General features: G+C 40.8%; 1 protein-coding gene across 17 annotated transcripts in view; it reads right to left on the bottom strand.

Moving 5' to 3' along the window:
• Positions 1-22,417, bottom strand: part of nedd4l (NEDD4 like E3 ubiquitin protein ligase) — a 47,816-nt gene that overhangs the window by 8,691 nt on the left and 16,708 nt on the right. For 3 of the 17 annotated variants that reach the window (XR_004569763.1, XM_034224047.1, XM_034224034.1), the window contains 16 exons: positions 18,932-18,982; positions 17,459-17,520; positions 17,030-17,132; positions 16,025-16,179; positions 15,560-15,695; positions 15,242-15,430; positions 15,059-15,139; positions 12,980-13,042; positions 11,184-11,321; positions 9,445-9,633; positions 6,858-7,055; positions 6,099-6,176; positions 4,579-4,593; positions 3,315-3,369; positions 2,296-2,354; positions 1,229-1,294 (listed from right to left, as the gene is read on the bottom strand). Coding sequence is in view for 16 of the 17 variants with exons in the window: in XM_034224047.1 (XP_034079938.1) it covers positions 1,229-1,294; positions 2,296-2,354; positions 3,315-3,369; positions 4,579-4,593; positions 6,099-6,176; positions 6,858-7,055; positions 9,445-9,633; positions 11,184-11,321; positions 12,980-13,042; positions 15,059-15,139; positions 15,242-15,430; positions 15,560-15,695; positions 16,025-16,179; positions 17,030-17,132; positions 17,459-17,520; positions 18,932-18,982 (1,638 nt within the window). In the remaining variant the exon portion in view is untranslated. Of the gene's footprint in view, positions 1-1,228; positions 1,295-2,295; positions 2,355-3,314; positions 3,370-4,578; positions 4,594-6,098; positions 6,177-6,857; positions 7,056-9,444; positions 9,634-11,183; positions 11,322-12,979; positions 13,043-15,058; positions 15,140-15,241; positions 15,431-15,559; positions 15,696-16,024; positions 16,180-17,029; positions 17,133-17,458; positions 17,521-18,931; positions 18,983-19,682; positions 19,719-22,417 lie in introns of all 17 variants that reach the window. The other 14 variants (XM_034224048.1, XM_034224035.1, XM_034224049.1 and 11 more) reach the window with 12 other exon arrangements.

The following is a 22,417-nucleotide window of genomic DNA, read 5'->3' as shown; positions in this document are numbered from 1 at the left end:
AAGGAGACAGCCTACAGGCTCGAGGTGGAACATCTGACTGACTGGTGTAAGGAACACAACCTTGTCCTTAACACCTCCAAAACTAAGGAGCTCATTGTTGATTTCAGGAGGACAAAAAAGGAAGTCCATCTCCCCCTCCACATCCATGGAGAAGCAGTGGAGAGCGTGGAAGACCTACGGTTCCTTGGAGTCAACATCTCCAATAAATTAACATGGACCTCAAACACCTCAAACCTGGTGAAAAAGGTTTTTCCTGATGAAACTAAGACAGGCCAGGCTTCCACAAAAACTGCTGGTAAACTTCTATCGGTCGACCATTGAAAGCACCCTGTCCAGCTGCATAACTGTGTGGTACACCAGCTGCACAGCCGCGGAGCGGAGGGACCTGCAGCGGGTGGTGAAGGCTGCTCAGCGCATCGTTGGGACTGAGCTGCCCAACCTTGATAACATCTACAAAAGTCGACTGCAGAAGAAAGCCAGCAGTATCATCAGAGACATCACACACCCCGGCCACTCACTGTTCGAACCGCCGCCATCCGGCAGACGGTTCAGGTCAATAAAAGCACGCACCAACAGACTGAAGAACAGCTTCTTTCCCAGAGCTGTGGCCTCCATCACTCCCATCCCTGTCCAACCACTAAACGCACTATAATATGCACACATACAAACACACTACTTCCCATCAAAGACTGCAGCCTAAAATACCATGTTATTTATTTGTATATTTATTAAGTATCAACTGATATTTTTTTTAGTAACTATTTATATTTAAACATTGTAGCTTTATATATTTTAACATTCTGGTAAAGTGCATATGATGACCCTGATTATTATTGCTACTATCTCTGCTTTATCACTGTTTTTATGGATGTGTTCTTATTTATGTTATGTATTGCATTGAGAGATGCCAACTGAATTTCGTTGCACTGATGTGTGATGACAATAAAGATATATTCTATTCTATTCTATTCTATTCATTGAGAAATGTAAAATGATTGCAATGGCTGTCTAGATTAGAATGCCCTAAACATACAGTATCAAACTCAGTCATGCCGTGTTAAGGCAGTGTGAAAAAAGCACCCAAAAAAAAGCACAATCAAAATACAAGCAAATTACACTGCCTTCTTGTTCAACATAAAGTCGTGCATAAAATGGAGCTTTGTTATGAACACTTTTCCAGCATGAACCCAAAAACACCAGATGTATCATCGTATAAAACATTTCTTACCGGTTTCTTCAACTTCTTCCTGAAGTAATCGTATTTCTGCTTGAACTCTCTGGAGTAGGGAACAGCCTGCATGGGCAACAAAAAACAAATGGATCAATAGCCTTATAGACAATGGGAGTGTGGTGTAAAAGTGAATCAGGAATATATGCTTCCATTTCTTGTTAAATGCAATATTGAGGTGTAACTTTTGGAGGGGACGTTGCAACGGGTGAAAATAAAATCTGGTACACAGAGTGACTTGTTGGCATGAGGTCACCTATCATGCTATTTTTAGGCAATAGCATGGGTCTCAGATATATACAAATATATAAAAAACATGTCTATGAAGTGTTTTGCTCAAAATACCAAACAGATCACCCATTCTAGCCACGCCTCATATCCCTCTATTTCACTTCCTGTTTCAAAAGTGCTGATTTTGGGTATAAAGCTTTACAAAAAATAAAAATGTATAAAAAATAAAAAAGGAGGGGTCTGAGCTCATGCGGGACCCGGCAGCTACTGTCTAAACTAAATACTGCCGTGATGAAACGCCATATCATGGATTATCAAGGATTATCTCTGAAACAGTATGGAGCTCAAAGGCTTTCTCTCTTGCCGGTTACACCACAAGGTGAGTTCCTTTTTACTTCCTGCTTCTTCACACACATGCTCTCCAGTACAGGTTAGCTCTGAGTGTTAGCGATGCTAATGTAAACACCGACCATATTACATCCAAAACAGTCGGGCATTGTTTCCGATAGCAACTTTCTGATAGTGCCGTGGGTCCACATTTCCGATATTAAGTCATATCGGACGCAAATCTGGATCAGCTCCGTTGTACCCCCATTTTTAGAGATTTGGGTACGGAGGAAAAGAGAGATGCTGCGTGAGTTCCCAGACACACATTTATGTATAAAAGACATCAAAAAGTGCATTTTGCATGATAGGTCCCCTTTAAGTAACAGCCATAGCTACAAAGTGACTGTTGCACAGAGAGTGTGACAGATGGGAAAACAGTGTTAAACATGGAGGACGTGTTGCTGTCTGAGTAGTAACGCTGCTGTGGCTGCAGAGAGGAAACTACTCACTGGTCCTGTGATGGCCGGATTCTGCAGACGAGGGTCCTCCCACTGCGTGTTCTTTGTATCTGGATCAAACAAAAAATAAGACCTTACTTAGATCCAGTGCAGAGCCTATTAGTCAATGTATCAAATCGCCATTTGACTTCAAATAATCAACAACTCTGATAATTAACTTATTACTTAACCTATTTAGCAATTACTGGAAATATTTGCTGGTTTCAGCAAATCTGAGGATTTCAATAAATCAATTGTTATTGTTGTTGTCAAATTCACAAGAGCTACAGAGTTGCCTTGGCAATAGAACATCTACAATCTTCCTCCAACAATGCAACACAAATACTCTATACAAAAGACATAAACAATAGAAATTGTACAAAAAGAAACAAATAGAAATACAATTATGCAAGAGTGTGCAATATGCAAGTAAATGCAGAAATAAGTAAATGATCTACATGAAAAGATGTGTATATAATATAAAAAAGCAATCCAAAATTAAATACCGCACAGTGGAATAATATACTGCTAATAAATAAATATGCGAGCCGTACAGATGTATGCTATACTTTTGTGTTTTTTATCCATTTTATATAAATGCAAATAAAATATATCTGGGTTTCTGACTCTTAAATTGTAAAAAATAAGTTATTCAAAGAGCTCTTTAACTCTAGGAAATTACATTTAAAAAACGTTTACACATGTCAAACACTAAACAATCAACAGATGTATCAGTAATGAAAGTAAGTGTTAGTTGCAGGTCCTTCTCTCTTATGACCATACATCTTTCAGTTAGAAGACACTGTTGTGCTACATCAGGTCACTATAGCAGAAATGTAAAACAGCATGACCTGGCCTCAGATTGTTCTGCTTTAATGGATGAGGAGGTGCTTGCTGTCCCTGACACTGAACAATCTGTGGCTGCACTGAAACCACTACTCACTATGAAAAGTAGCTAGAAAAAGAAAAGACACGCATAACAAAATACAATGATGGAAGGGAGAGAAGGTGTTGAGATGGAGTCGTCTTACTGTGGTCAATGTAGAAGGTGCGTCCGTCTGAATGAATCCTTTCTTCCCATCCAGGCTGAAAAAAGCAGAGTCACCATTAGACTGCACTTTTAAACAGGCCATGCTCAAATAGTAACTCAGTGATAGTAAATCCATCCACTTGTTCCCCCTTTTGTTAACTTATGTTTGATTGAACTTGACCGACCATTAGAGGATCCGAACACTGACTGCAAGCTCAATCAGACACCACAAAGGAAGTGAACGGATTTTCTCTCCTATTTGAGTCGAGGTCTGAGACGTCAGCGAGGAAGGGGTACGACAACAACATAAAAAGGTTAAATCACCACTACGTTTTCAGACCACCACTGAGACGGTGACCACTCGGTGCAGAGTCACAGGCCACACACATACTCGTACAGCAGTCAGGCATTAACACAGTAGATTGAGTTTAAGTAACCTACAGTATGTGTGTTCCTACGTATGCTGCTACTGCACCAGTGAATAGACCCGATTGAAAAGCTGATAACACATGCAGCCAGTTCCTTCCTCTAACGTACATGTATAGCTCCTTTTAAATCAACCCTGTTCTTCTCTTTCAGTCACGCTTGTTTGTTCTCCTTCCCTCTCTGAAATGCATGCCGGATGATTCTCAAATTTGTAATTCGAACAAAGATCTGGGTGGTCCTCCAACCATAACAAAAAAGGGTTATTTTCGCTGCATTGCTTTACCTTACAAATCATCTGACCACTGTATGAAGCCTGGTTTCCATATTCAAATCAGTGTTATTTTTATTTTAAATGTAAGTATAGTATATGTTGTTCTTAAAGTTAGCCATTTCTATTGAAATGTTTGGATCTTGTGTTTTATATAAGATTGTGATTTTTACCATTATTTACGTGGAGGCTTTAAATAAGCCCAATGGGTTTTTTGCCTCATTTGTTATGTTAGTGTATTATAAAAATGTGCAAAACCATTAAAAGCAAACCATTGTTCCACTTTCCCAACTCGTCTATCTGTGCCTCGAAAGCTGATACACATGGAGAGATTAAAGAGAGCATCAATGTGATGCACAGAGAGAGGAAGTGGGGTAAATATACTGATGGAAATGAAGGGAGAGGTACAGCCCATCCATGCCGGTCATGAGAGAGAAAGAGAAAAGACAGAAAGAGAGAGGAAGAAGGAAAAATAAAGACAAGGAATAAGCGCAAGGCTGTCTGCAGGCATTTTAACCAGACCGGACCAGACAGGAAGGAAGGCAGGCAGAGGGAGAGAGCACCAACCAACCTCCTCTGGCAGGAGCTGCCAAACAGACATGGCCAGGTGTAGAAGAAGAAGAAGAAGAAGCATATATTAGATCCACCAGAACGGAGAGAGAAAAGTGACAGAAAGAGAAAGAGGGAGAGAGAACACACACACATGCCTGTGAGATGTACACGCCTATGAAGCCTTCATTAGTATAACAGCTAGCTTCAGTAACGTTTAGCCCACGTTTCTCTTTGTCACACAGATAATAGAGCAGGTGGCAGACAGCCTTCACCTCCTAATTAGAGATCATCACTCAGCCCCCACACTCTCATCCTCCACAGTCACATTCTCCAACTCACACCCTCTTTTCTAACTGACAAAGACATGTCTAATATAGTGTGATCATAAGATCATGTCTCATCTTTTTCAAAATCCACTTCATTTACATAGCTATAAATTAAATATGGACCATTTAGTGGAGGACATTTCACCCCAAAATCAAAAATACATATTTTTTTCTTTTACCTGTAGTGCTATTTATGAAACTAGATGTATCTGGAACTAGAGGGATCTCGGCTCCAAAGCGCCACAAATACATTTGAAAAACTCAACAGTATGAAACAACAGAAACTAAAGGAAAATAGTACCTTCATGAAACTGCTCTCTGTATTATGTGCTTCTACTGTGACATCTTTACATCAGTTATTGTTCAAAAGGGTCTTTATTTTTCTCATACTGCCCTTTTCACCCTCTGTCTGAACCCAGAGCCCAGTCTGCTCTGATTGGTTAGCTGGCCGGCGCTGTTGTGATTAGTCAGCTGCTTAGAGATGTGTGAAAATGTCCCGCCCCTTAGCCCGTAGAGTGTTACATAGTCATTATGTTACGGAATAAAATACAAAAGAGTTCAATGGAGGCGGGGGGTGGGGGGAGATGTCCCACCTCTTATCATGTACAATGTGTTGGAGCGCTAGCCAATAGAAGCGCGAGTGTTACGTAGTGATGTCACTATGTTAAGGAAGAAAACAAAGTGTCCAATCGAGGCGCTTCAGGCAGGGGCGGGGCGGGGGGGGGGGGGGGGGGGGGGGGGGGCACAAAAACCTATACAACACACTACAGCTGTGAACAGGAAAGGAAAACTCCAGAAAGCACAATTGGGTCTCTTATTCATGATTTCTGGAAAGATACATTGCTGTAATTTTTTCTAAATAAATATTTATTTTGGCCACCTTGTTCAATTAGATTTGAGAGATGTAGATTGATAAATAGCACTAAAGGTAAGAGGAAAAACCTGTGTTATTGATTTGGGGTGAACTGACAAAAAATACATCTTCCAAAGTCTCTTATATGCAACAAGGCAAATGACACAGTTTCTCATTTACAGTGATCAAAATAAAAAGCTAACACAGTTCCGGTAATCTACCTCAACACATAATAGAGTACTTCTCGTAACAACATGTTAATGAGTGAGGGAATGAGTGAGCAAAGCAGTTATTGGTAACTATGCGGCTGTTCTGGGCCAGAGGTTAAACATGCAGTGGTGTCATTGTGAGTGTACTTACAGGAAGAGGACCAAGTTCCCCGGGCTCCATTGAGGTCTTATTCCTCATGTGGACCGGATATTTCAACCTGGGGTCCTCCTGGTTATCAAAAAAGGGAGGGATGAAAGATGCAAATCAATTATTCCAAAACAGTTTGAAGAATTATATTGTATTAAACACAATTCCTTAAATCATAGAACGGTAACAGAATGGACTGAAGTAAATGTCAAATTGGCTTTCCCACCACCAGGTGTCACTGCAACATGCTTAAAGAACAACGCTCACCACTGCCCTAGATCTTTAAGATTTGAAGTGTCTATTTAATAATTCAAACTGCACAAACAAGATATACTATAATCCGCTAATCAAATGTAAAGCTTCATTTGATTTGTACAAATGATTCGGCTTTAATGAGCTAAATAAATTGGTACCTATTACAAGTAAGATGTGAACCCATATGTAATATAGTTGTTTCATTGGGTTTTTTCACGGAGCTGTTGATTTAGAGAGCAATATCCTTAACATTTTAACCAAAGGAAATATTAATAATTAATTTGTTATGTAAATGATATATTTGCTTGAGTTTATATTATATTTACTTAGCCTGTGTTCCCTATAAATACGACCAAACTACATAGTTATTTTCTGGAAACTTTGTAGGAAACTGTAGGCAAATGACTGACATGTAAAATAAAGCTTTACCCTTCAAACATATTTAAAAGAATATTAGCCTCAGGTACAGTTGAGCTGCAGCCTGTGACCACAGAGTGTGTAACTCACCCAGGTGGTGACTCTGCTGTTGTGGTCGATAAAGAATGGCCGTCCGTTGGGGGCTATCCTCATCTCCCAGCCCGGGGGCAGGAAGCTCTGCTGGGTTTTGGGCTGGGATTTGGGGGAGCTGTAGGGCGACGGCTGGGGAGACTGCGGGTTGGACACGGTGTCTTTCACAGCCCTCCGCACCGGAATATTGTTGGCTCCCTGTAACCAAAAAGGATAAATAAATAAAATGAAGTATAATATTATCAACCCTATATTTAAATCTAGCTGACTGACAGCCTGAAACAAAACAGAACTGATCCTTTGAAACACCTTGGTAGTTGCCTTGGTATTCTGTTGGAAAATGCAATAGGATAAAAAAAGATTAAAAAACAACATCACAATCGTGAACACAATATCACATCTGAGAAACCAGGGGTAAAGGGAGGGAGCGCATCAACATGCAACGCACTCCATGGGCCTGTCAAGCTGTCAATCCAAATGTCAAAACTAAATTCTACAGATTCCAACCGATTCCCTGGATATTGCCTCTGAGATTCAATGTTACAATAACAACATTTGTGGACTTTAACTCCTCTGTGGTTCCCTGGATGTAAAATCCCACAAAAGTAAGAGTCATTCACTGTAAAACTAACAATTCTTAATTAAATCTATTTCTGGGGATAAGCGGAAACATTGCTCATCATTTTACTTCAGAAACCATTTGTCTAGAGAAAAAGCATCCTTAAAGCTTCTAATGCAGTATTAAACAGACTGAAGTTACTTAGGCTAATGAGTGTTTCCAAATCACATTATTCCTCTGCAGTAATTACCACAGACTGATCTGATTTTACCAGGAGAAAAGCCTGCATTAATTAAGCCCCAGACCTCCCACCTCCTGTAGAATTTGTAATTAGGACTTTCAGCAACTTCCTTTCCCCTTAACGATGCTTTGCTATCACACAGACACACCTTAATTAAACCTTCTCCAGGTTCCCTCCCTTGATAGCAGCACCGAATCAAACCATTAAATGCAGTAAGAGGTCATAGTGAGACGGTTTGTTTGTGTGGTGTATTTATAGCTGCGCTCCATAATTAAAAGTTTGAGTGAAATCTACTTTGTATAGATGATAAATGTTCACAGACGACTTCGTGAAATGTTAGCCAAGTTTAAAATGTCAGCTGCTTTAAGTTTCAATAGTAAGTGTGCAGACCAGTCCCGACAAGCCTAAAGTTATGATAAGAGCATAACATCTGAAACTCAAGAACAGTAGATTGTAATTATCCTAGGCAGTTTTTGGTATAATGTCACAGCCTTTGCAAAAAACAAACGAACAAAAAGTGGAAATGTTTCAGTTTTTATCTAAATTCATACGGTTAACACATTAACCAGCCAAGCGGTCTAAACCCCAAATTATTAAACCCCAAACCAATGAGTAAGAAAACAGCCTCGTTTATGAGAAATGTTACGAACAAAGCCAGAACGAGATTAGATAAAACTGTTAAAAAATTATTTTGTGATCTATTCTTGGTCAATCACACTTCATCATTTAAAAGCAGTGACTATTTGGGGTACGTTAACCATTTTCCACTCTTTTTCAAACGAAGCAAACATGGGGAACAGTCAACATTTCAAATGTGCAGTGGCTGCTTCACAGTAAAAGCCATCCACAGATGTTTGTTTGTCCCATGGCTTACTTTCATCAAATGTGGTGCTAACATTGTACATTGTCTGTACATATGTGTTGAAGAATCAGGCGCTGCATCTCCAACAGAGCGGAGGAGCAGAAGCTAATGTCTACAATCTGATGGCCCCAGTGTGACTGGAAGTTCATATCGCAATGCGAAAAATGCAGAGAGGTTTCCTAATGTTCCTTTAAGGTATTCACAAACGATGCCCTGTCTTACAAATGTATCTTCAATTACCCATGAGACCTTCTTTTTATTAGATTCTGTGGTTGCCTTTGTGTTACTCTAATGGCCTCTGGATTCAAGCATATTACGTTTCCAAAATCAATATCATTGATTTGGATATCCCCTGGTTTGCTTTAGCAAAATACAACAATGGTTTTGGACCTGTGATCAATTCAAATAATGTATTCATCCGGTGGTAACTGAATCTTCCATATTGGATTTACCCAACCAGCATTTTTACTATTTATACACTAGGCTGCAGGATGTAACGCTGACTGCGCCACGAGTGCATATTCTTTACAACAAACTCATCATGAACAGCAAAGCTGGAGTAAGGCTCAGACCATTTCACATGACTAGACAGTATGAAGAAAGAAAACCATCCTGATGAGAATAAAACATTCGTCAAAATAATATTATTTCCATGGTATTGTTAAAGATGAAAAGAAAGAAAAGCAGCATCAAGCCAGAATAAGCCTGAAAGAAGTATAGATGACAAAAGAATGGTGTAATATTAATGCAGGAAATGTGGGATTATGTGATACAGATGGGTGAGGATCAGGATTTGATCATCTTAAAAGGGATGGGAGTATAGGATTCCATTACAAGGAAGTGTGGAAGGGTAAAGATTGGAGGAAAGAGGAGATACAAATAAGTCTTAGGGTGTTAAAAGAGGAAAAGGATGGAGAATTCTCACCTCCATGGGGGTGGATAGGGTGACAGTAGGGGAGCTGAGGCTACGAGGTCGTCGGACTTGGGGCTCATGGAGGTGGTTGTTGGAAGCATTGGAAGAGGAGGAGGGGGTGGGTGGAGGGTCCAGGGCCGAGGCTCCTCCTGGGGATGCTGCTGCTCCTGCTGCTGAGGTGCTGGCTCCGCCTTCAGTCAGCTGTCAGTGAGAAAAGCACTTTTAAGGTTAGGTGGGGTTTGAATAAGGCAATCAATGTTGTTGGCGTAGAAAAATAAACTTGTTGTCATCATAGGTCATGCTGTCGGCTGATGCTTTTCTGCACCGGAAAGGACTGGATGCAAGGTTTTCTCTCAGGGAAGTCATAATAAAAGGTAAAAAGAGCATGGTTTGTATAGGCCCAAGAAGATAGTCAATTCTGTTGCTTTAAAGAGGTCGTATTATGCTCCTTTTTAGGTTCATTTGTGTATCCTGTGCCTCTACTGTGACATGTTCACATGCTTTAATGTTCAAAAAGCTCTTTATTTTTCTCATACTGTCTGTGCTACAGCACCTCTTGTCACCCTCTGTCTGAAACCAGAGCCAAGTCTGTTCTGATTGGTTAGCTGGTAGGCACTACTGTTGTGATTAGTCGACGTCTTAGAGATGTCCCAACTCATAGCCCTGAGGTTTCTCCCATTTTTCCCTTTAAAACTGTGGGTTTTCTTCGGAAGTTTTTCCTTGTACGATGTGAGGGTCTAAGGACAGAGGGTGTCGTATTGTCATACTGATATTTTGTACAAACTGTGAAGTCCACTGAGTCAAATGTAACATTTATGATATTGGGCTATATAAATAAACATTGATTGATAGCCTATCACGTAAATTGTTTTGTAACGCTAACCAACGCTAACCAACGCTAACCAATGTCACTATGTTTTGGGTAAAAATAGGAATCCAATCCAAGCGTTTCAGGCAGGGAACTTTGAGATTGTAGCCTTTACAGACCATTTACATGCACAAAAACCAACACATTGCAATAAATGGAAAACCCCAAAAAGCCAAATAGGACCTCTTTAACTATTATGATTAAGAAGATGCATTTAGTAACACAATGTAATTCCAAAATGTCACCTAAACCCATAACCCAAGTGGCTGGTACAGTGGGCCATGACTTTAACCCGAAAACAAAGTCATCTTTGTAAAAAAAAACAGTGGCAGTATCCTCTCCTTCGGAGTAATAACAAACAGATGAAAATCAGAGAATGAGAAGACCATGTGATGAAAGACAACAGATATATAATATCATCAGCGGTGTTCTAATAAAAGCAGAGATGAGGAGGGATTTCAAAGAGGAGAGGCAATAAACATACACCCAGTCCCATGAAGCAGTCTGTGGAGCTGCTACATTTGCAGACTGAAAGACAGGGGGAAGACGAGTGGAAAAACAGGGAAGAAATGGGAAAAGAAGTGGTTGCAGTTCCATGCCAGAGGTGACCACTACAGAGCTGCACTTCATCCAGAGTAGCACACAAAATGCTAGACAGGAGGAGGAAGACATACAATAAAGTTGCAGAAGAGGAAACCGGGCAGAGAGAACGACAGAAAAGGAGACTGAGGCTGCAGAGCTGGGTCTCTTTCCAGCATTCTTTATGGCTACACAGAGGAGAAACACAGGGGGAAAAGAGGTCCGACACACAGGCCATGACAGGGGCCTAGGAAAGGCCCGGTCCCATGCATAGAGTCCAGCTCAGCCTTCAGACCTGCTGTACCTGCACAATGGGCCTAGTCCACGTAGTGTTGCGGCTGTTATGGTTGACGAAATAAGTTCTTCCTTTGCCGTCCTTCCTCTCCTCCCATCCAGGGGGCAGGCCGGGGGTGGTCAAGGCGTAAGCAGTCGATGAGGGAGACTGGCCGGGTGTAGAGAGAGCAAAGCAGAGACAATTCATCAGTACAGGCTGGTATGTGTGTGGAGATGTGGAGGGATCAAATGGTCAAATCACAAGAGCTTTAAGTGATATTCCCCATTTCAGCTGCGCAGCAAAGACACAATGTAGGAAAAACAACAAGAGATGATGACTGGATACGATGTGAACCTGTGTGGTACTAAAATAAATAAATCATTTTAAATGAGTGAACTACTAACCATTTGTAGTATAAAGATGACTGAAATAGACTAATAGAACATTAACCCAGGGGATATTTTAGACAGGCCTGCACAAAGATAGCACCCTTAAACACAGGACACCAGAGTTGTCCCGAGCCGGACCAGGACATATTTGAATGTATGGGTATCAGCTGATCAAAATCTTAAACTTTAAAGTACTCTACTGTGCTTGTCCACCACAGCTTGCTATTGTTGCAGCCTGCTTACCTTCACCATGGATATATGTAATCTTGGGTTGTGTAAATGTAAAATATAAATTGAGTTGAGACACTGAGGATGGGATGCGAGGTTTACAGAGTTAGAGGTTTTAAACCCGTTAGTAGAAGTGTGAGTTACTATAGTTACAACCAATCCAAGAGAGTGATACATCTTCTCTTAAATGCATAATTTCACCTCAGCTGTAGCCTTTTAAAGTGACACTTGTATTCATATAATCTTAATAGTTTTTAACTGGGACCTCCAATATTTCGATCAAGTAGCTTGTGAAAAATAAGTTGTTTCAGATTATGTGGCGTTCAACCGTGATATCAATGTTTCAGGGACATATATTATCAATATTTAAAGTGAACACAAATCACTCTCTGTTTTGGCAGACTGCTCTGATCAGAGACAAACAAAACCTTGATATCCCTTTTTGTCACATTTTTTATCAGAGGCCTTACTCAATATTGAGTAGCAGGTTGCTACATCAAGGGACAACACATGTGCACACACAGGTATTACTGTATCTAAGTGACAACTGCAGAACTAAATAAGCACGTCACTACATCACCAATAAGCGAACTATATAAAAGACAGATTAATTCAACCATAGATGGCTTCTTCTGTCCATTTCTGAAATGGTGTCATATTAGAAGGTTGATACAACTTTTTAAGTGACAATTTCAAGTACTTTTTAAGCAAGGTAAACCACAAATGTCTTAAAGACTTAATCGTGACGTTTAAATTGTCTATAAATATAAAAAAAGTTTACAGAATTCCTTTATACATACAGCAATCAATGTGTTTTGTCATGTTGTTTATTTGACTAGATGTTTGTATTCACTTTTATTGTTCTATGATTACTCGATGCTTGTCTAGTCCTACTCCAGTAGTGTGACAATGTTGAAAATCAAGCTTTTTTGTAGAGAATATTCAAAAGTAAGCATATTCGAAACCTTGAAACGGTTAAAATTGTGAATGTTCTAAACCTTTAAGACTTTGTACAGACCCTGATCATTCATGAGAATTAAAAAAGAAAATTGCCTTCTTGGATAACATAGTAGTGACAGTCAATATGTGGCTCTCCACCCAAGTGCAGGAATTTCTCAAAGTGACTCACTAGACAGGGACCTGGGTGGTGACTGGGGACTAAGAGGTGTACGACTGATTAGGTTTAAACTTTATTTAAACTGATATTACCATGGACTCCTCACCACCTGAGACTGTTTGAGCTCTCGTTCTTCTGGTCTGGGAGCCCTGCTGCTGGTAGATGACAGGGGAAGATGGTCTTTAGTTCACAGTATGGTATGTTTTCAATGCCAGGGTAGGAGGAGTTATGGGAAAGGGGGGAGTGTTTGTGCAGCAGTGAAGTGAGTAAGTGCTTATTCCAGAAAGGGGGGAGTTGATTCTCAAAGGAGGTGAGGAGTGACAGAAAGGGGGGGATTCATCCATGAAGCAAATGAGCTGTGAGGTTAATGGGGAGCAGGGTGGATCACAATTAATTTGTAAGTGACCTCAAGTTGTGATTGGCTGACATGATGACACAAAATAGCAAGGTGAGGACAACTTTTTGCAGTGCAACTTTTGTAAAGCTTTGATATAAAGAAAATAAAAAACGATGAATTTCCCTGCACACTATATTTAATCCCCAGCCAGTGCAGCATCTTTAATCTCAACACAAGAGAAAAATGATTCAAGCTACAGTAACACCAGAGAGGGAATCTAGCTCCGTGTCCTGAACATTTTAGAGCAGCGGAAGGGAATTGCTGGGCTGAAGTTCAGCGAATGGGCACCAAAAAGGGTTTGAATCTCAGAAAAAGTGTAAGAAATGATCAGGTGCAAAGGGAGACAAATATATCAAATGCAGTTTCTTCCAAACAATCAAAGAGATTAGTAAAATGACATTTTCAATATAGCTCAACCAGCATTGCTTGACAAACATACTGTAGGTGACATTTTCTAAACTACACAACCTGGAAGACATTTAACAACCTGATTTTCACTTCATGGTAATATCACTACCATCCCAATAACAAAACACAGCCGTTTAACTTCAGTAAAGAATGACCTCAATGTGGACATACATGCTCAGATCTGTATATTAGCCATTGTGACTTATAAAGGCAACACTCAGCCTCCAATCAAATAACTTTGGCAATATTCAATATTTTTATCATTGTCAACAAATCTGAAGACCAAAACCAATACTTAATTGAAAATACTAACATATATTGTGTCTGAAGCAAAAGCTTGACATACAGAAGCATATTTGATTGTGTATTTGAAACACTATTCACTCTTGTTTGAGTGTCATAAAAACGACATATGGCAGCTTTTTTGAGGAGATAGCCTTTTTTCATGAAACTACATATTTATGATTTGTCTATCTTCAATAGGAACCAATGGGTTTGATGATATGTGCCATAGACAGATGTAGGTCAATAAGAAATAATTTTATGACAGATTAACATTCTGTTGGTTTTGGTCTTTTTATGAGAACAACAAAAATATGAAATAATACCACCCTATTCCTTTGATGATATCTAACTTGTTGCCACAGGTGGAGGCTACCTTTATCCATGGACAATGTCATACTCATTGGGCTGCCTACACACACACCTAATATCATTAGGAATTGTGGAACTGTAACTGACCTTCCCTTTGTCCTGGCAATAACACATGCTGATTATATTTCTTGACGAGCCTCGTGTATTCCAGTACTAGACTAATCATTCATGGGAAAGGCTGACATCAGCACCTGTACTTTTCCTTGGCTTGACTGCTGTGACTCAGCCCCGTGACAAACATCTGACTCAGATCGTGTGACAGTTTTCTCGAGCTGAAACCCCACTGATGCTATGACTCAGGACTCTCTGTGGATTGTTTCATCTGAAGTGGTGCTGTCCCTAATGTTACTTGGGAATGATTTCTGCTGGAATGGTCATTCTGCTGGCAAACAGCTGTAACACCAACATTCATAGAAAACACAAAAACACTGCTGCGAGTGAATCACAAAGGGCAGCGAGTAATAGTGGGAGGAAGAGGTGTGGTAATCCTACAGAGGCGAGAAGAAAAGGAAGAAACCGTCAAATCGAAGAAGCATAGAGAGCGGGAAGGAAAGGTGAGGAGGAAGCACAATACGAGGCTAGTGTGAAAGTGGACATTTTTAAATGCAAATGCAAATTTTGAGTGTGCTACACCAACAGCACTGCAACATGCCAAGAAAAGGGAGGGAGTCAAGAAGATGGAGAAAAAAGGTGGGGGTTTAGAAATATGTACCATAAGAGGAGCAGCCTGGGCCTGTTCACTGACACCATCCGTCATACTCGAGGACCGGAGTCTGTTTGACAGCTGGTTCTGCTATAAAAAAGAAAGCAGGAAAATAAAATAAAACACTTACACCATTAAGTCATTTAAATGTGGGGTGATTGAGGTTTTTATTACAGGAAATTGCAGTCTCACCAGAGCAGAGCTGGGCCCCGGCAATTCGCCGTTGGTTTCGGGAGTGAGCGTCAGCCTCAGATTTAAATCTTCAGAGAAGTCCTGGGCGACGGATGTCGACGGTAGTTGCGGGGGCAAGATGTTGGAGGGGCCGGGCAGCGGCTGGGCCAGGCTGTCGCTCGGATCCTCCTCTGTGATGAGCTCCCAGGACTAGGGGGTTAACAACGAGACGTGGACATGAAATAATAATAACATTTCGGTGACCTTATCACTGGAGGCAGCTGAGGCTCAGTATGTGTATGATGCGTGCGCGTGTGTGTGTGTATATTCCTCTCTCACATTGTCTAAGTCTCTGGGCTCCATGTGCTCGTTCTCTAGGTCTTCACTGATGTGGCGCCTCGAACGGAAAACACGATGTGCTTCCTGATGGATCTGCCGCTGTTGATTATCACTCTCAGTCTCTGAAATCACATCCCTGAAGGAGAAGAAGTCGTTTCATACACAAGAACGTGTTACTGTAGGAAGTAACAAAATGAATGCTAAGAAACTTGCCCTGAAAATGTGATTACGGCATTATTGCTGCCATGTAAATGAAAACAGAAGAAGCTTTAAATAAATGAGGTAGTATTACAGTCAAATTACCTTAAATAACCCATTCATTCTTACAGATAATGGATATATATATATTTTTGTAATAAAGTGAACACATATGTGAATTTATATGTTGTGCAAAACTAAGATTTCCTCGTATAACCAAAGCAGGAATAGATTCTACAACAACAAGAAAAGGAGATAAATCAGTACATGTTTGAGGGCCGTTTCCACTGTGTACTGCGGTTGTTGTGGTTGACGTAGTAGGTGCGTCCAAGGTTGTCCACCTTCTCCTCCCAGCCGGGGGGCAGCGGAGGGAGCAGCTGCTGGGGTCGCTGGGAGCCCGAGTCAGTGGACTCATCCCATCCCTGAAAGAGAAAGTTCAGACCGCTTGACACGAGGCCGGATGAGTAACTCACTGCTAAACCGCGTCACAGATATCCCAGTGAGCTGACAGCTTGTCAGACACTCATGAACTTCTGATTTAAGAGGGGACTCAAGCATGGAAACACATTAAGGATGATGGATTCACTTGTAGCTGGTTAGAACGTGTTGCTGTGTTGTGGTTTAAAAAGTCATTGTTAGAATATAAAGATGGTTGTTTTCGGTTTGACAAACTGTCTGCCAATATCTCCTTGACCACAAGATCTAAGACTGCGCTAATGTCCAGTGACATAGCACTACAAGTATTTACATTTTGAGGTAGAAACCATGATAAATACTGAGCTGTTGTTTTGTGGAAGTACAGAAAGACAAGACGTTTTCTGCTAAAGTCACAATATCTTTGAAGCCTTTCACTGGCTGAAAATGTCTAGCACTCTTCCACAAGAAATCCACACATGAACACACAAAGTAAAAGAGGAGAAGCTCCTATTTCTCTAAATAACAGGCAGTATTGTAAATGGGTTTTCCATACCCTGACCTGGATAAGACTTTCCCCAGATTCTGGCAGCAAGCTACGGTCCAAATTCTTAAAGAGAATAATAAAAAGACGAGCCATCCTTTCTCCTCTCACCCTAAGCAAAAAACACAGTTCTATTGGTCAAAGTCTCACTTTCATTTTTAGGCTTAGATGTGTGTTTTCTTTGAGTAGAAGGAAGAAATAAAACTAGATTCTGGTTTGGCTTCATGTTATTTTGAACAAGAGAGTGAAAAGCATGCCTTAGGTAATGCTAAGTCAGCAGTTAAAATGAAAACCATGAGTGGCCAAGTCCTTACCTCAGCCTCCTCCCTCATGTCTCCAGGCTCTTCCTCAGGTCCTCCAACTTTGGGCAGATAGGCCATCTTCAGACGCAGATAACCCTTCACCCTGGACTTGTGACTAGAAGGATAAGAAGAAATGCACCCTCTTAAAAAAAGCACATAAAAACCAGGTGGTCTGCACCCTCAGAGCCCTTATTAGGCTAGAGTTGAGAAATGCAGGGGAGTTTCCAAACTGCCTATTAGCACCAGCTGCTCTTTCACCTTCAGTGTTCAATTGACCGTCCCATGAACTCACTGCTTTCTGGAGACATCAGACAGTGTAATAATCTTTCAATGTCAACTCAAATTGCTTAGGGGCGAAGACTCAGACACAATTGAACTAAAGAAGTTACGTTACTGGTATCCAATTTCACATCCCGTTAGTCAGGTCCAGCAGAAACTGACCTTCTGGGCCGCAACAGGAAGTCTTTAAACGTGTAGGGCCGCTCCATGGCAGGGTCCTCTGTCTGCAAATGAAGAGGAGGCATTTGTTGACGCTAATCAATTGAACACACAAGTAAACACACATGTTCGACAGGTTTAAAAATATCTTGAGTGATGATTTAACAGCCATCCCAGGATCATTATGCAACAGGGAGCTTCTCCTGTTACATATGGAACAGCAGAGAGGTCTTTTGTTATTCAAAGCAATCTCACACTGCTCTCCACGGGCCAAACCAGTCCACAATGGCTGCTCACCACAAACGGCTCTGAAGCACCGCCAAATCAGCCAGTTTTCTATATCAAAAGAACAACCTCATTATAATTTGAGATGTGGTGAAGCTCCAAGGAACAAACTGTCCATCAAATCGTAGGAATAAGGAATTGGTTTCAAGCTTTGTGGATAATGCATCTAATTTGTTTAAACACATTGCTGTTTAAAGTCTGAAACAACATGATATCTACCTTATGTGTGACTCGTAAATCAAGGTACGGTTAAACGAGCTGGCATAAAGTTTCATGTCGTATGGTGACATGTTTTCAGTAAGTTCAAGCTGGTAAAAGGCAAATGTAGCTACCAGATTTCTTCAGATGATTCAGTATGGCTGAAGGCAAGAACAGTGATGACTAGTAATGTCCAGTAACTATGAATAAGACTTCCTATAACACATAGTCATTCAAATAAATCGAATAAAAACACACCAAAAACTCAGATCACATCATCTGTATAAGCATAGCAGTAGCTTATTCATTCTCAGTTTATTATTTTAAAGGCTAAAACAAGATTTCCAGCATCAGGAGCAAATATCCTCCAGCCCTAAGTCTCTCAACATGACTCAGCTGAGGCTTTTATCTTCTGCTAATTTTCCTGAGCTTATGGGAGTCAAAAGGGACATTAATAATTAACCCGGACATCTTTTACTGAAATGCATTTCAGGTCCACAGCTTACAGAACTCCAGAGAGCCTCATCAAGTCTGACAGCACAGTCTCAGATGAGTTGAGGAGGCGAGAATGATGAGTTTATTTGAGCCCTTTTCTTACATCCAACCTAAACTCTGCATGTTATTGATTGTAGAAGTTTGAATCTCACAGAAGTCCAGTTTTCAAGCGAGTCAATTTGATGTGTAGGTCTTTTGCATTAGCTGTGAGGCTGCCCGCAGGATACCCTCCTCTGTTTATAATCCAGACATGCTGCTTTCCATTTCTAACAAGGAGTGTGCTGTCTCATCACATCAACACACTACTTGTGAGGCTAGCACTTTCTCACACTCAAGAGAAGCACACACAAGCACACTTTTTGTCTGACCTTGGCAGAGGTTATTCAGACAGCGCTACATTGTAGATAAGAAACAGCCGAGTATGCGAAAACACTGATATAACGGTCAGTCAGTCAAAACACTCACATGCAGACATACAAAGAAATGCAAATAACTCACCGGTAAATGACTGAGAGGAACATCAACCTGTCCCAGGAAATCATCTCTGGTCTGGGAAAGGAAACAAAGAGGTCACCTTCAGCAGCTTGACTTTAGAATTAGCATTTTGTCATTAGTGCGACTGGGGAATACCAACATTTTCAGCAGGGGGAAGAGAGGGGGAAAACCACAATGAACCACCAGAAGGTCCAGCAGCATTTTGTGTTTAAATGTCACAAAGAGTGAAAAATATATAATTTAATGGACAGCCCCATCCAGAAATCACTTCTAGCCTTTTCTATGAACACCTGTAGTAATCTGTGAATCTCATATGGAGGTGAAATTATGTTTGAGCAATTTGATACCACATATTGTTTTTTTTTTAAAAAGAAGAGGTCATACAATATTTGCTCTAGTATTAGGCAAAAATGCTTTCTATTTTCTCTACCACAAGTGTTCATTGCAAAAGGCTCAGTATGGGATTGTATTTATGAATAGGTGTTTGGTTTCATTTGAGAGGAGAAGAACCCGTGAGCCCAGCAAGGAAAAACAACACCCACTGCCACCAGATTGAAGCAAAGTCAGCAGGACAGAGGGAGTGAAGGATAGAGGTGCCAACAGGGGAGAACCAGGGAAGGATTGTGTTTCAGATTCAAGAAGCCGTAGATTTGTCCATCCTTTTCGTCGTAATTAATGCAGACTGAGAGGAAAAGGGGGAGTGTGGCGGATGATCAGCTACACAGCAGCAGCCTCCAGTGGGAGTTATGATTACCTGTGTGAGATGGAAAAGGCCATTCTTGGAAGTAGCCTGTGTGTGGGACACAACTGATTTAGACAACAGGCAATACCTAACAATGATGTTTGTTTGAAGTCTCTGGTGTGACAGGAAAGGCTGAGTTGAAACAATGCGTGGCACTTCTATTAGTGCACTGTTTCTCAGTTTGAGTTACGGTCCACCAGTGGATTGTGGGGAATTTCACAGCAACCTGGTCGTCTGCTGTGCTGCACACATTTAGGTTATTTATTTATTATGTTTTAATATAAAATACAGGACATTACATGTCATTTGTTAGACACTTTTATCCAAAGCGACTTACATACTTGTCAATACTGTGGACAATCCTCACAGGAGGTGAAGTGTCTTGCCCAGGGACACAACGACATGCTGACTGCAGTGGGACTCGAACTTGCTATGCCCTGATTCGAAGTCCAGCACACTACCCACTTAGCCACAGCCTCCCTTGTGCTTTTCAATGTGCTGGAATCTATAAAGTAGCTTCACGGCTGTACAAAGTAGCACAGTCAAAGAACCTCAGTATGGAGTTCATATCGGTCATATCTTCTTGATTTGACAATAACATGTCACTTATGGCACCTTTTCTATTTTTTTATTTGAGTCAGCAAAAAAGAAAAAGTCCAAAACCACTTATTAAGTCCTTAGCGCTTCCTTGAATCTCATCAAATGTAGCTTTGCAATGTCAAAATAAAGTAATGAAGATAAAACAAGCAAACCTAGTCTGGTGTTAATTATTAAGGTATACAGCAATCAATCAGTGTTTTTGTTCAATCTGATTAACAGACCTGGTTTTTCTTGGTGAAAGGTCACAAATAAGTCACGTAAAAAACACAAAGTAATTAATGCACAGGCACGTACACAGGTCACTCTCTCTCACACACACACACACACACACACATCCAAACACACGTGACATATCAACAAAGTCTAAATAATATCTTCTTGGAAATGTTATGCTACGTTATGAAAGTATCTGCTTTCATTTCCCAAACCAACAACACAATTAATTAACTTCTTGCATAACCATTGCGCATGTTTGATAGTATTACACTCTATCACATGAGCTGACTTACAACCTACAATTTACATTTGAATCACTTAGTTGTACCGTTTTATAAATGAAGTTCAGAAAAACACTCAATGCTGCAGAGATGTTTTCTAACCAGCTAAGACTTTAAGACCGATGATGCTCGCTCCTTCAAAACGTAGTGGCACCGTGGCGTGTTTCCTATGGGATAGTCAGTAGAATTGGCACCATCCCATGGGGGATATGTACTCTTGGGACAAACGGCTGTTTTTTTCTGTCCTTAACAATAACAAGCATTTTAAGCTGTGGGTATGTGTATGCAGAGGGATATAATTGCAGAGTCATCAAAGGGTCACAGTTGAGCCTGCAGCTGCCTCCCAGGGCCAGGTTACACTCAGAGAGGGAGGGAGCCGCTGACGACCAACAGAAGGAGGGACCAAGAGTGAAAGAGACGGATGAAGGATCATAAAAGTAGCTTAAAGAGAATAAAACTGAAATATGTCAGTTCACCCATCAAACTTACATCTCACGTAGTTGTCTGCAGATATGTTTGGGGTTTTATATATCCTCCTCTGGGATTTCCACCTCAACCCCAGTACAATAGAGGTGAATGCAAGTGGATTTGTGTTTTTATAAGAAGTGCAATGAGACATTTAAGACATTCACAACAACATTCCATCAGAAACAATAGGCCTCATTCACCAACCATTCCTAAGAATAAACAAACTTCAACAGTTCTGCAGTGCTCCACCCAATTTGGACTGAACCCTCTTAACTTTAGATTTGAGAGACGGGAACCTGAAGTGCAAAAATGCTAACTCCTGCAGCACTCTAGGACCCTGCGCTTTAAGAGCAAAACAAATGTTCGTTTCTACTATTTTGCTGCTATTGTCCCAGTATTGTCCTAAACCTGCCCATAACATGCGCCTCGGTATAAACGTCACCCATCTCACACAGCAGATACAGTAACATGTACAGACCCCTGTAACCTAAAATAGCCATACTGGACAGATAGCGCCATGAATCAATAGCACAAGTAGGCTAAGTAATATGTGTTGGTTAAATCACTTTTGATGTCTAGCTAGCAAAATAGAAAACTCATATCTCCCTGCAGCGACCCAACCATGGTGAAAGTGTAATGGTTGTTGAGTGACCATTGTTGTGCCACTGTTTACATATTGCTTAATATAACAGATTTGGGTTTTCTTTTAAACAATAGATACTCCTTTTGTTTAGCTCTGAGCTTCTCCGCTGGTTCACCCTTCTCCCCGCCAAAAGACCTTTGACACACCGCTTTAGGCCAATGGCCCCAACATAGCCCACCCATTCTTACACATGAACTAAGAACAGAAATACAAATGGAAACAAAACTGGCCTCTGCACACATCATCTTGCCCGCATTTAGCAATGCTAACTGTAGTTGCCCTGAGCTGCCAAGAACATGTTTATGAAGAGGTGGTAACAGACAGAGTTTATGACATACAGAAACCTGGAGCGGATCCAGGCTGGCACTGAAGTGAGAAAAGGTTCTCTCAACTACCCGACAGACTCGCTGCTGACACACAGAATTACAATGCCATGCATTGTAACCAAGATCAGGGCTGACCCCCTGCAAACAATAGCAATTAGAAACCCTCGTCAATGATACTGGACCAAAATAAAAAGAGAACCCCCCACTCATCCA

The sequence above is a fragment of the Gymnodraco acuticeps genome, unplaced genomic scaffold, assembly GCF_902827175.1.
Source record: "Gymnodraco acuticeps unplaced genomic scaffold, fGymAcu1.1, whole genome shotgun sequence".
In the NCBI taxonomy this organism is placed as follows: Eukaryota; Metazoa; Chordata; class Actinopteri; order Perciformes; family Bathydraconidae; genus Gymnodraco; species Gymnodraco acuticeps.
Note: the sequence above shows the minus strand (reverse complement) of the source record. Positions and strands in the feature narration are given on the sequence as shown.